Consider the following 14,435-nt stretch of genomic DNA (forward strand, 5'->3'; position numbering starts at 1 on the left):
TTAGATTGAACCTCTCCATATGAACTCTGTGTGTTGTTTGTTTGCTCACTGCCAGTCTTTTCCTAACCTTTGACACCACCAGGTAGTGGTCAGCATCACAATCTGTTGCCCTGAATGATCGGACATCTGTCTATCAAAATATGGTCGATTTGATTGTGTATCTTCCCATCAGGAGATGGCCAAGCAAATTTATGGATGTTATGATGTGGGAACATTATACTTTTGACAGTAAGATTTTTTGATGTGGCAAAGTTTACTACTCTAACTACATTATCATTACTAATTTCATGCAAACTCTCATTCCCAATTGTTGGTTTGAAAATGTCTTCCCTCCCTACTTTGGCATTGAAATCTCCTAACAAAATTTTCATAGGGTACTTCGGGAATTTATCAAATACATGTTCTAGTTCTTCATAGAACCTGTCCTTTATGTCATCAATTTTATCTTCTGTTGGGGCATGAATATTCATAATGATGATATACCAGCGACCTTTTAGTATTATATATGATATCCTATCACTAACAAACTCTACCCTCTTATCTGCTGATACAATTCTCTTATGTATGAAAAAATGTATCCCTAATTCATGACTTTCATTCCCCTTTTCATAGAAAAATGTATATTTGCCTGCTGGTGCGATGCCATCTCCTTCCCATCTGACCTCCTGTACCCCTGCTAAGTGTAACTTATATTTTAATATTTCTTCCACCACTGCCCTGAGGGAACCTGCCCTATATACTTCAAACCTTCCATGTACCAAATCTCATGTCAATTTTCTTCATCTTAGGTCGTTTATCCAGAGGATCCATCCAGGTCCCAAGGCTTCTTGAGAACTTTCATAACAAGGGTATCTTTTTATGGTGAGGAGTTGTTAGCCCCACGCCCAACCTCCAAGCTGGAGGACCACCCATTGTCAGCTTATTCAATATATTCGCAGCTTCCCTCAAAACCTGGATGGTGTTTCCTTCATCCGCAACCTGAGGACGCGCCATGTCATGGTGACAAGGTACCCACCTAATATGGACCACTTCCCACTAACCATGTGGAAACTCCCATCAGTTAGCATCTGGCTCCTCTGTTCATCCAATCACAGCTTCACCTTAAACACACTACACGATATCTGTATAAGGGCTGCCAGAATTTTCATTCCAATAAGCATCAAAGAATTATGTGGTGGAATATGTAGGTGCAAATATCATGCTATATTGCCACACTGGAATCCCCTGAGTCTAACTTGTAAAATGGAGAGGTAGACTTTGCATATTTTACACAGCACAACTATTATACTGGATTTTTTAATAAAAAGTGCATAAATTCTACAAAATACAGGTAGTATTAAGGGATTAACGTATGTATGTATAGGTTAAGAAACATTATTAGGTTCAATCTCACATTAGTAATTTTAAAGGAACTGGATTACAGCAGACATCAGCAGGGTTGGAAAAGTATTAAGGGAGAATACAAAAACTCCTGTCAAAAAGAGGCTCAGTTACAGTATTTAGTTGTTTAATTCACACCACCATATAAATCACAGCCCTCTCTCTTTTTTTTTTTTGTGTCAAATGAAATTAATCTCAGTATTTTTCATATATTTTATTTAACGCCTTAAAAATAGGATTGATGAAAAATGTTACTGAAATTTCTGGTTTATGATGTCCAGACAGATTATCATTCATGTACTCGTACCAGGTGCTATTGGTAAGTTCCCAGAACAGGTCAAAAAAGGAATGCTGGCTTAACTTACTCAGTTTTGGCTGCCATCTCCTTCAAAATAGTCTCCTTGGGAATGTATGTAGTGATCCTATCATTTTTCCATGTTTCAGAAACACTGTGAAAGTCATTTTCCTTAATGCTGTTGAGTACTGCTTGCAGTTCCCCTTCGATGTCAGATACTGTTTCAGAACGGTGTCCCCTCAGTTTCATTTTCAATCTGGATTCTGAATGAAATCACTGGGCTAGGTCCGGTGAGTAGGGTGGATGGGGAATGATAATCATGTTAGTCACAAATTGTGGTTTTCAGGGATGTGTGGGCAGGTGGGTTGTCATGATGAAGGAGCCAGTTGTGGTTGCGCCAAATTTCCAGTCTTTTTCATTGCACATTTTCTCACAAGCATTTCAAAACATCACAGTATGAGTAAAGAATTGACCGTAGTGTTATCACAGTGAACAATCCCCTTCACACTGAAGAAAAAATGAACATGCTCTTTGTTGAACTCCAAACCTGCTGCACCTCTTTTGCTCTTTGTGATTATGGGCTCTTCCACTGCAACGATTGTTGCTTTATTTCTGGATCATAACCATAAATCCAACTTTTGTCACCCATTGTGATCCTAGAGATAAATGCTGGGTCCTTGTTAGCCTTCTCTCATAGCCCAAGACACATGTTTACATGCCACTGCTTTTGATCATTTGTCAAGAGTCGGGGAGCAAACTGTGTTTCAGTGTGGTGCATATTCAAATTTTCTGTTAAGATCTCCATGTAAACTCCATAACTGATCCCATTGGTGTCTGTGAGCTCGTGGATTGTTCTGCGATGGTCTTCATTGATGAGTTCTCAAATTTTTTCAACATTTTCTGTTTTGTTAGTGCTTGCTCCCCCTAAACATTTATCATCTTCAACTGACACTCTGCCGGTGTTGAAACGTGAATGAGAATGTTCTCCGAGAGCCTCATGAAGCATTTCAGGGGTTTTAGTAGCATATTTACTGAGCTCTGTGCAAAACTTGATGCAGACACATGGCTCAGTTTTGCCATCCATCACAGACAAAACGTAACACAAAGTCAAAAAAGCACTCACATAAAGACAATGCATGTGCACAGCGCAGTGTTACATGGCAGACTGATGCAATAGGCTTGTGGAAGTGTGACCGTGGCCTCCCCTCTCATCTTCTCTCACGGAGGCAGTTACAACAATAACAGTCCGGGAACTTCTTAACCATGTTTTTTAAAAGGAAATCCAAGAAACTCACTAAGAAGGGAGGAAGAGTAGGGAAGCACACATTTATGTGCTGAAAACCATCATAACTCTTTTTTAAAATAACAGCAAGACCAAAACTCAAATCTGTCACTTTATCCTCCTCCTCCCTATATGACTGGGTTTCCTCTGATGAATATATTTTCTTCAGTACTGGCTTCTTGTTTTGTACCTTAACATAAAATTTGAGACAGTATTCCTCAAATTTAACTGTAACACAGAGTTTTCAGCAGAGAAACTAGCATGGAAACACTCAGATTGCTATTCTTGGGCAGTCATAGTCATTTAGTTTGTGAAAACACTCTTTTCACTGGAGGAGATGTACATGGCATACAAGGACCATATTCAGTTCAGTGTTGAATGTTTCTAGTTGAAGTGTGAAGCTCATTGTAATGGCTGAATACATCTGCTAGTAGTTTTCAAATGGAACATTTTTCTGACTGAACTTTTCTTCTTCATAAGGCTCGACAGCTTCATTTCTTGAACGCTTTGGCCTGCTCAACAATTTCTTTCCAGCTACTTCTGTCCTGTGTGCGAGTTGTCCAGTTATTAATTCCTAAATCCTTTATATCTACCCTTACGTCATCCTTCCATCTGATCTTAGGTTGGCCTCTCTTTTTTATAGCGTGTGGCTGCCAGTCATATCCTTTTATTAGATTATCTAATTCATTTGTTTTAATTCTCCAGGAGCCATCATAATCTGACTCAACTCAGTCAGTTTAACTTTTGCATATGTCCACTCTCCCACTGTCTTAAAATGCATGTAAAGAGAATGAGAAAAATGTAAACCCTCCAAGTCATGTACCTTATGTTAATCTTAATAATCAGAAGTAAAAGTAAATTCATTAGTCACAGCAGTCGTAGTTATTAAAATCTGAATCTTGCAGTTGCAGGTTGGATGTTCCATGCCAGATTGATAAATTTCACCAAAAATCTGTTGCAGGGTTATTTTTTTAATACCTAGTATGACAATAGGTTTGTGTGACATAAGTGAGAGAACAAAATATGTTGTCTTACATCTTAGTGATTTTTAGGACATAGACTGCCACAGACACAATGCTGGCTGTTGTCATGTCAGTCACAGAAGCATTAAATGTTACAAAATGTATCTCCAAAATTAATGGAGATACCTGGATGAAACTGAAATAATGAAATTCACATAAGAAGCTACCAAGTAACGTACAGGATTTTATTGTAACTTGAATTTTACAAAGAGTGAAGTGTATACTTGGTAAAATTATGTCTGAAAGGAACTTGTGCAACTTCTAGTTATGTAACATTTGAGGAAAGGACATCCAAGTGAATATGTGAGATGGCAACCACTGTTTCCCCTGTGTGCAGTGTAGATATCAACTTGTTCTTTGATAACCATCTAAGTTATGATTGACTCCACTGGTGTATATTTGGTTATGTTTCACATTAACAAAATATGAAACTCTCAGTCATGGCTTCAGTTTACACTGTCTTTGTGTCATGCTTGTGAATGTGCTAACCTTTTATCCAGTTACCATCCCCAGATGGTATAGCGAATGGTTATGGGCTGCACGACCAAGCGGTTGAAGTTCGAGTACCGGTAGGGACAGCGTTTGAAAGCAGCTGACCTTTCTTCTGTTAAACTTCAAAAAGAATGTCCAAGTTTTCTAGAAAGCTCTTCCTTTTCTCACGTTATACTGACACGCACCAGGCTTAGCAGTAAGTAGCTTTTCTTTGCAGCAAAATATCTACACAGCACCACATCCCAGAAGACAGCATTCTTCATCACTTCAGAGAGTGAAGCATATTTATATCCTTTTTCAATTATGTGGACATTGTGATTGTAGAATTGTTCTGAGGATAATCTGATTCTTTGATATTCTGTTTAACTTTTATGTAACAGTTTGAACACTCACTCTCCTGGTATAGGTGAAATATGATGTACTTTGTGTGCAAACTCTTCCTCACACCTGTCATGCATGTCTGGTAAGAAACACAAGCAGATGAGTATCTGTAGTGTTACAATTTGTGGTGATGGAATTTTTTTTTGTTTTCAGATGCTCTGGCTTTCCTAATCACAGCCAGGGCAAATTTTTCTCTTCTTCTGATAAATTGTGAACATCCCAGTAGCCTCTAACTGGTGCATGTTACTCTGTGGCAATCATTTGCTGTTGGTTCACCTGCTGAAGTGGATGCCATTGTGCTGATTTACCTCTGAAATGTGCTATTATTAATATACACATGGAGTGGAAGAATGGTTGAAAACCTAGTGCTGCTGTAATAGTTATTTAATCTTTAATTCTATTTCAGAAGAAATCAAGAATATTTCAAGCTCTCCAAATTTTAGGTCATGTTACATACATAATAATTTCTGATTTAATCACCAGCGTCACTTCATGCAGTAAGTACTGTTCAGGTGCTTAAGCTGGTACTCTTTTTTTTATCACTCAGCACAATATTCATGTAATGTCAAAGCTGCTGAACTGAACTGTGTGCTGCTTATAAAGCTGTCATGTTTTGTTAAGATAAAAAATTCGCTTCCTATCATGCATTTGTTGATTTGGCATGGAATGATTCAGTTTCAAATTCCACCCATGAAATCAATACTGTTTACATTTTACATCAGTATAGTATGCAACTTATGAGTGTCATTGCCCTTATACTTTCCAGGTGCCATAGTGGTCTAGCCACCCCATCCATTTTAGACTTAGAGTTTATAAACTGATTTCTTACGCCAAGGTAACACAGTTCATCAGGACTAATCTGGAGGCAGAAGAAAGCTAGTAACATTACAAAAGAAGGAAGAACAGAAGGATTATCATGAGATTTATATCTCTCTTACAATTGCATGATAGCATCAAAGAGATAATAGGGCAGAAATGAATGCAGTTACACTGGCAAGTAGTCTGAAACCTGATGATGCTCTAGCCCATAAGACAGCGTAGGCTTCAGAGACCGAGGATGGATTGCTTTTAATAGATCTCAGTTGGAAAAATTGGGAACAAATGCTGCAAATACATCTGACGATGTATGTGAGACAACGTTACGAACCCTGCCGTCCGGTCTATGAAGTTGACCAGCAACACGGTAGAGACCGTAGAGACGGTAGAGACGGTGCAAAAAATAAATTATCTCTTGTTACTGTGCAACTTAAGCAGTGTGAGATATCGTTTTCTAAAATTGAGGTTATGCAAGTCTCTCGAGCTGCCATTTTCGCTCGGTGAAAGAGAGAACCGTAGATGTTTGGGCCACTGACCACAACACGATGAAAATATCATCTTTGACTGAGTTTGTGATTAAAATTTCTATTGAACGTAAGCCCGGAACTGGAATATCTTCGGTTTTGTCATTTTTTTGTACGGGAATTTAAACCATTCATATTATTTTTATCAAATTCTGCGAATGAACACTGCCTCGTTGTTACTTACATAAGAGTTTGACATCTTGTATAACAATTCATCATTGGACGATTTTTTTGTGAATGGAGAATTGTAAAGGAAATATTGTGCATAGATGAAAATGATGGATTGCTACGCACTTTTTCATTTCGACAAACTTGTTACGCAACGTAATTAAAGAAATAAAGTTACAAATTAATTGTGTCAATGTGACAGATTGTTGTTTCCGTATTTAATTAAACTCGTTCTTTATTTCGGTTTGATGCGCTGACAACATGGGTGTGACGTATTTCTTGTCTGCTTAGTGTGCAGGCTTGTGTCAATATTTTAATGTGTAATTAGAAACTGATTTTCGTCTATCTCTAAGAGTCCGGAATTGTGCAAAATTAGTACCAAAATTTATGTATGTTGTTAGTGCAAAATTAGTGTCAGATTTTATGCATATTATTTCGAAATGGCATGGCTTGAAGGTCTTTCGTCGTTGAAGGGACAAATTACGAGTTTTACAAGAGAGGTTTTGTCTGAGGGAAGAGATGAAATTCATGGTAATTCTTCTGTTTTCTTTTTCGCATGATATAACGATATATTTAGGATATCACAATATGCCCTTTCAGTTTGATGTAGACGGTCATATTGTTTTGTTTTGAATAGATGGGTTACATAGACATTGTATTCAGTGGTATAGGTTAGACATGATAGTTCATAGTTTACATGAAACAAGTTAAAGCAGATTGCTATGGATATGGTGACAAGGAGTGTTTTCCTTGGAGTGCTGTGAAATTTAAAATACAACTTGTCATTCTAGTAATATAAACTCTGTACAAATAGATGGCACAAAGTATTATACGTTAAAGAAGCACAATAGGTCACTGTGGTCGCAGTGCAAGGGCCAAGAGGGCCCACCCCTTGTACATTCATTCATTCACTATACGTTAAAAGGAAGGCAGCATTCTTCAGATAAATATCATAAGTAAATTCTTAATTTTATGAAAATGTGTAGTGAATTTATATTGTGATGGGTGTATTGTAGCACAAATATAAAAGTTACTCTCTTGAAATTTAAGATTTTCACAGTGGGGTGATCATCTGGGTTATGACACCATGTAGTTGGGTATGTGGGTGCCAGCGTTTTGCAGGAACATGCTGTCATTGTGCATCCTGTAGTTGGAGGCTGACCATTACTTCCACATGTTGGCACCCAGCTACCAGACTGCAGTGTGACATAACTCAGAATACCACATTATGAGTTTCTGCCTTGTTTGTGTTCATAGTAATCTCACAATTACTATCATAATCATGTATATTGAATATATACAGAGAGGTTACTAATAAATATATACGAGTTAAAATATGGGTTAGGATGCTTGCTTCTGAGAATATTACGTGAGGTTGGTTAGGTATGTGTATGTGTATGTGTGTAAGGGGTGGGCCATAAAATCTGAACCTCACACTACAACCTTCAATGATCTGTTATGCTTCCCCTTTGGATTAACCCTTTATTAATCCTACACTTCAAATGAAATGTAGGACTTTATTTATGGGGGTGTCATAAAAGCCACTTGGTTCCATGAAGAACTGACCCAGGTGACAAAATCTAAAGTAAGCTATGGCCTCACAATCACATAGGATATGTGTGAAGTTGGTCAGGTAGGTTGGCAGCTTAGTTGGGTGTCTTAACCATCTGAACATGAAGTAGGCTGACACTGTGTAATGAAGCTGAGAATCAGTACTAGAATGGAATAGGATTTATTTACATTCCATAGATCCTTCATAGGCCTAAGCAAAGGATGTGGAACATGTCATTATCAGATACACTCATTTCCAATACAAATATAAATACAGAGTTTTAACAGGTATTTGCACATTTACAGACATCTCTTATAATACAGAATTATACCAAAACAATTATATGAAGGAACCACCTTCATTATTACTTACTTGTAGTTAAAAGTAGGAGTGAAATTGGAAATACCGTTTTTGCTGGTAAATGGCTTTATAGCATGATTCAAACATTTGGTTGTAGTCCCGTTGCATCCCTCTTTTTTTCTGCAAGGGAGGATGCCAGTACTCTGTTATGACAGGTGTAGATGATATGTTTTTAAGTGTATTATGCCCTTTGACAAAAATAAATTAAAGCTGGTATTGAATTTCACATGTTAAAGCCACTAGCCATTGACAGTGAAGTTCCTTAAGTTGAAGTCATTTTCAACATATTTTAGAAAAATCAACAGCATTCTTGTATTCTGTAAAGGGAGATGCCAGGAACATAGGCCAGAAAATCATCTCTCTCTACATTTATTTACATGTTGACTTTTCTGTTTTTGAATGGTTACAGTCATTGATGCAAGTAATTTAATTTTGGCAATAAATATAGAAATTCAGATATACAAATTACAGTCAGAGCCTCTTGAGTTCCATATCACAGATTTTGCAACATGAACCAGTCAAATGGTAGCATCATTGTGTAGACGTATTTCACAGAATTAAGTAAAAATATCCCTTTAAAATGTGCTTTGCCTGTAGTGGAACTGTATTTTAGATTCTGGAGCCTAAATACTCACTGGTGCCAGTATTAGTTTCTAATTGCTTTCATTCAGTTAAATGTCTATCACTAATTGGTCTGTAATTTCTTCTGTGAAGAATGTTTTGCAGTATAAGATATTTCTCTTGTCTCTTCTGCAGATACAAGTTCAGAGTTAACTGCATCAAAGAAGAAAATAGAAGAACTAGAAGCATTATGTGCTTCTCAGAACATGGAAGTGAGTACAGACTCTTTTACTTCTTTATGTTCTTAGAATATTCAGATTTAAGTGCAAGTGAACTACTCTTGACATTCACATGGGACCCCAGGAATATGCCCACCCACCCAACCATACAGGGTTAAAGAAGTTGTGGCAAGTTTAGAAGTATTCTTATAGCATTCAGTGAGACCTTGGTTAAATAGGACTGACACAATCCTAAATGCCACCCAGATGAGGAGAAATTTGCCCCCCCCCCACCTACCCAGTTAAAAACAATATGACTCTCTCAGAACTTAACCTTTAACGTACGGACTTTTACATAGCCTGCAGCCATCTGCGGCCAGAATTTAAATCGCCCTAGGTCTTTTAACATTGCAAGCTTTAAGAAAAAACTACATATTTTCTGTTTTATGCAACAAAGAAATACAAACTAAAAACAACCCAAAAGACAATAACATTTTCTACATATACACAAAAGAGCAAATTTTACAAACGAAAATTAACTGTGATTATTTTGTCATGAAATGCAAAATATAATCTTTATTATGTTATGAAAGTCCAGAGGACTTACCTGTAGTTTTTTTTTTCAACTTTGAGACTTCGTGATATCGTAAATATAATTACACTATATATAATAATATTTTGTTCAGACTGTCTGCGAGTTTGAACTGCGTCACTTCACAGTTTAGGATACCTCACACTCTGATGCACATGTGCCACTCCTCGAAGCAATCCGCGAGAGAGAGCGCAACATCACACTTTTTGCAATAGAAAATGATGCTCCTGCTTTTCTAATTTAGTGAACACACACAACAACACATCTTTGTTTCCCTTTGGTTGGCCAGTGTTGCGAATGTTTCACCTCCAGTCAACCAAGTTGGGCCCCATATGAACTTTGCCTCCCCCAAGAAACGCCACTGACTGTGATATTCGCCTCATGAGATTGAAGAATCATCTTGGGGGAGGGAAGTTTCCAGCAAAATCAAATAAATTATGTTGATTGACAAAGTGACACTCAACTGTTAGTAATACTCGCAAAATAGTGATGCAAAGTACCGTATTTACGCATGTATAGGCCGCACATTTTTTGCCAAAAATTCAAGAGGAAAACTGGGGTGCGGCTTATATTTGAAATATTCGAAATCACACTTCATTTAAAAAAAATTATATTCATAATTAGTAATACAGGGTGTTCTACTCCTGAAATAATATTCCAAGAAAATTATTTTTTCTATAATTTCTGTCTGAAAATTGTGCTGCGGCCTATACACGCACGCGGCCTATACATGCGTAAATACGGTAGTTATAATACTAGTCGAAAAGAGTACCAGTCTGACACTGATACCAAAAGTCACAGTGGCGAAGATGCCTTTTACTCACAAAGTAATACTGGTTCATTGGGTTTATACCTCTTCCGAGGCACAAAATAAAAATGATATATAAAGAAATATATGAGTCTGACACTGACTTTTTAACTGATAAAGTAATATATGACAATCCGACACTGACTTCCTAACTGATAATTTGCTACTGAAAACCAATCTTTGAATACTTCACACTTCCTTGAAAGCTCTGGAAGCACTGATCTGCAAGCACAGATGAATATTTACTCCTCATTTCTCAAAACAAAGGTGGGCTCTATTTGGCTGACCAGGTCATAAACAGTCATATCTAAATGTAAACAGTATCGAAATCAGTTCTGCAATAAACGATTTCATTGTTCAGAGCTAATGAATGAACCACTGACATGACCTTGCTTGGGTTTGTTTTGGTTTCAAAACCAAGATCAAACTGTCAGCAGTCCCAAAGAGAGCAGTGTCCTGCCTCATATAAATATAATATAGGCCATAGGGGGGGTGCTGCTTGTTGTAGGTATACGTGTGTCCCAGGTGTTTGGTGCCATACTTCAGGAGCATACAGAGGGTTCCCTATAGAACAACTTTGAAGTAGGAAGCCATGTCTGCAAATGTAAAATAGCAGTGCTAGGGTGTCATTTAATATAATTTTGTTTGAACTTGGCACCTCAGTGTTGAAGAGCATGCACAGGCATATTACCCCCTCCAAACTCTTAAGACTCACCTACTAGAGTAGATGTTGGAATTGGCGCCCTCATTTTCAATGCATGCATTACATCGATGAAAGAAACTTTGGTGCACCATTTCAAATATTCCAGGTGTCTCACGGATCATGTCACATGCAACAAGTATTCTGGCCAACAGCTCGAATTTATTATCCACAGGCGTGTCGTAGATCAGGCTTTTCACATGGCTCCAGACAAAATAGTCCAGAGGTGTCAAGTCTGGGGATCAGGGTGGCCAAGGCACTGGGCCTCCTCTTCCTATCCAACAACCATGAAAAGCAGCATCCAGATAGTCTCATGATACAATGCTGAAGTGTGCTGGCGCTCCGTCATGCTGTATCTACATTTGCCTCCGCACAATGAGTGGCATGTCTTCTAGCAAAGTCAGAAGGATACATTCCAGGAATGCCTTGTAAATGGGCCCATTGAATCGTGGTGGTAGGAGGAAAGGCCCCATCAAGTGATCGCCAATGATGCCCACCCAGACATTGACAGAAAATTGTGCCTGGTGGTAACCAACTACAGTAACGTTGGGGTTTTCGTCAGCCCAAACATGGCTGTTTTGACAGCTGAACCAGCCATCCCTTGTAAACTGTGCTTTGTCTGTGAAGAACACATGATTCAGGAGGTTGGGCTGATGTAAACACTGGTTCAGTATCCACTGACAAAATTGAACTTGTGGTATGAAGTCAGCTGGACCTACGTCGTGTACTGGCGTTGGATGATACGGATAAAGTTGTTGGTCATGCAGGATCCTCCAGACACTTGATTTTGATGTCCCCACAATCTTGGCAATGGCGCGAGTGCTGGTGGATGGCTGTTCCTCTATGCAATGCAGTTCGACATTGAGGTGCCAAGTTTAAACGAAATGATTTTAAATGCTGCCCTATCTCTGCTATTTTGCGTTTGTGGACATGGGTTCCTATTTCAAAGTTATTCTGTAGGGAACCCTCAGTATGCTCCTGAAGTATGGCACCAAACTCCTGGGACAACCTGTATATATCGTAAAAGTTAATCACATTCAATAACATAAAATTATCCTTGGTGTTTGTAATTAAACAAGAGTCAGAAAACATTAATAAAAATGGTGGCTTCACCTGATTACAGCAGTTGTGTGTTTATAGCAGAATTGAAAATTCTATTGGAACAGTAATTGCACATATATGATACTTCCCTGTCATCCTTGCAGATATGTCCACATTGTATGAAACGTTCCACGGTTGTTTTATACTAGGTCTGGAGCACAGCCATAACCAAAGTGGAAAAATCTCTCAGTACACACATTTATATACTATTGTATAGGGTATGTAACAGAGTTTGAGAGTTAAGAGTTCTGTCTCATAGTTCTAGTGCCTCTTTCTTTAGTACAACTAACAATAACAGTCTTCATTCTGCGAAGTAAAAATATTTGTGTCATAAGTCTTGATTAGTATAAATAATCATATTTTAATAATAAATACTCAGCTATGTTAACTTTAAATGCAAAATATATGCAAAATGACTAAATAGTTTCCCGGAGGAAGGGAAATATTGAAGCTTTGATTGTGATGTGTCAGTAGTTTGCCTCTCCATGTTGTGTTTATGAGTACAGCGAAGTTATCTCGGTACGAAACTAATTAAGCACTGTGCCATGAAGATGTATGGGGGAATGAATGTATATATCCACATATTCTTGACCTTGTCAGAAATTGGAGATGAGTGGTCAGGTTAATGCCCCACTTGTTTAGTCTCAGGGAAAGAGGACATGGTATCCATTGGTTCGAAGGCTGGGTGGGCCCAAGGACCATTCGGGATTATATGGAGAGGAGAAAAATCTTACCCCTACCAGGACTTTAACACTGACCCCTGAACCTTCCAGTGTACAGTAGGTGCATAATTTTTTTTGGAGTGCAGCATAATTGGCATCTTAGCGCAGATATTCTTGATGTTGGCTTAAGTTAAAAATCGAAACAAAATCAAGTATTATCACAGAAGGTCATGATATACAAGTAATTAGATTACTCATACTGGGTTTTTTTTTATTAATAAGATAATTCAAGTGGAAATCTGAAAGACCCAACTGAAAATGCAGCAAAACATGCCATTGCAGTTTCTGGAAAATCTGAAGCCCTTGTCTGCAAAGTAAGAAAAACTAACCTGACACACACTAGTGGAAGAAAAGTAAACTCACATGGCAAGAAACACAAGCGTGTTGAAGATTTAGAAATTAAAAAAATGAAGAAAAAAAACATTATTCTCAGTGTAAAAGAATTAATGTAGCTTTAAGGGCAAACTGCTTGAAAAAAATAAAGAATGACAGTGAACTGGGTGTGAAGAAGAGAACTGCTGTATACTTGGATGAGACACAGATCTACCTGATATGTACACTTCGAAAGTGCTGGCAAGGCCGTGAGACAGACAATGTAATGAAGAATAATGGTGATTAGCATTGGATAATTGTGCATGCTGGTTCAGAGAAGGGGTTTGTTCCTAGAGCATTTCTGATTTTAAATAAAAAATGAAAGCAGGGAATACCACAACAAAACAAACTTTGAACATATTGTACCGTGTTTCGTTACTGAAGACGCCGTACGGATTGTTAATTGGTTTATTTAACAACCTACAAGTAACGGCTACAATTACTTATCACACAGTTGTGGGGTTTCACACTTTATAACCCTAATCGCATTAATCTGTATACACTGTTGTGGGGTTTCACGATTTATAACCCTATGCGCAAATCAGTTCACTCTGTCTTCAGTAGTCTACACGTTTACACAGTACGGGAGCTATATAAGTCCAACTGTATCACACACTCCCAATTACACAATTACACACATGTCCGGTACTTCTTTCCGCGACGGCTGCTATATTTCAACTCGACTCACAGGCTGCTGCCTTGAGAACTGTTGATAACCCACTCACTCGTAGGCTTGCTCGGAACTAACTCGGAACTACAACTGAACTCGCAGACTGCTACGTTACAACTCCTCGTAGCTGCTGTGCAGTTCTCTTATATAGGGGCTGTGTGGGCCTGTTACGTGCCACGTCACAGTAGGAAGCGGTGCCGCGTCACCGTGTTTGCGTATAGCCTAGCAACGATGTCACCTCACGCCGTCTTACGTCACCGCGGAGGGGGGAGGGAGCGCTGACTCATTCACCACGTCACTGTGGCCTGAGTTGCCACGTTATTGCTGGGTAGGGAGGGGTTCTCCATTGCGCAACATGTCACACTGCTCCCTCCTTACGGCTGTTCGTCCCGAATAGCCTAATGTGGCACCCCGTTCCT

General features: G+C 38.5%; 1 protein-coding gene across 3 annotated transcripts in view; it reads left to right on the forward strand.

Moving 5' to 3' along the window:
• The first annotated feature begins 6,250 nt into the window (after nucleotides 1–6,250).
• Nucleotides 6,251–14,435, forward strand: part of LOC111875362 (thyroid receptor-interacting protein 11) — a 264,752-nt gene continuing 256,567 nt past the window's right edge. For 2 of the 3 annotated variants that reach the window (XM_033755825.1, XM_023871565.2), the window contains exons 1-2: nucleotides 6,252–6,891; nucleotides 9,029–9,105. In XM_033755825.1, coding sequence (XP_033611716.1) covers nucleotides 6,801–6,891; nucleotides 9,029–9,105 — 168 coding nt within the window. In that variant the 5' untranslated portion in view covers nucleotides 6,252–6,800. Of the gene's footprint in view, nucleotides 6,892–9,028; nucleotides 9,106–14,435 lie in introns of all 3 variants that reach the window. The other variant, XM_033755822.1, reaches the window with a different exon arrangement.

The sequence above is a fragment of the Cryptotermes secundus genome, unplaced genomic scaffold, assembly GCF_002891405.2.
Source record: "Cryptotermes secundus unplaced genomic scaffold, Csec_1.0 scaffold589, whole genome shotgun sequence".
In the NCBI taxonomy this organism is placed as follows: Eukaryota; Metazoa; Arthropoda; class Insecta; order Blattodea; family Kalotermitidae; genus Cryptotermes; species Cryptotermes secundus.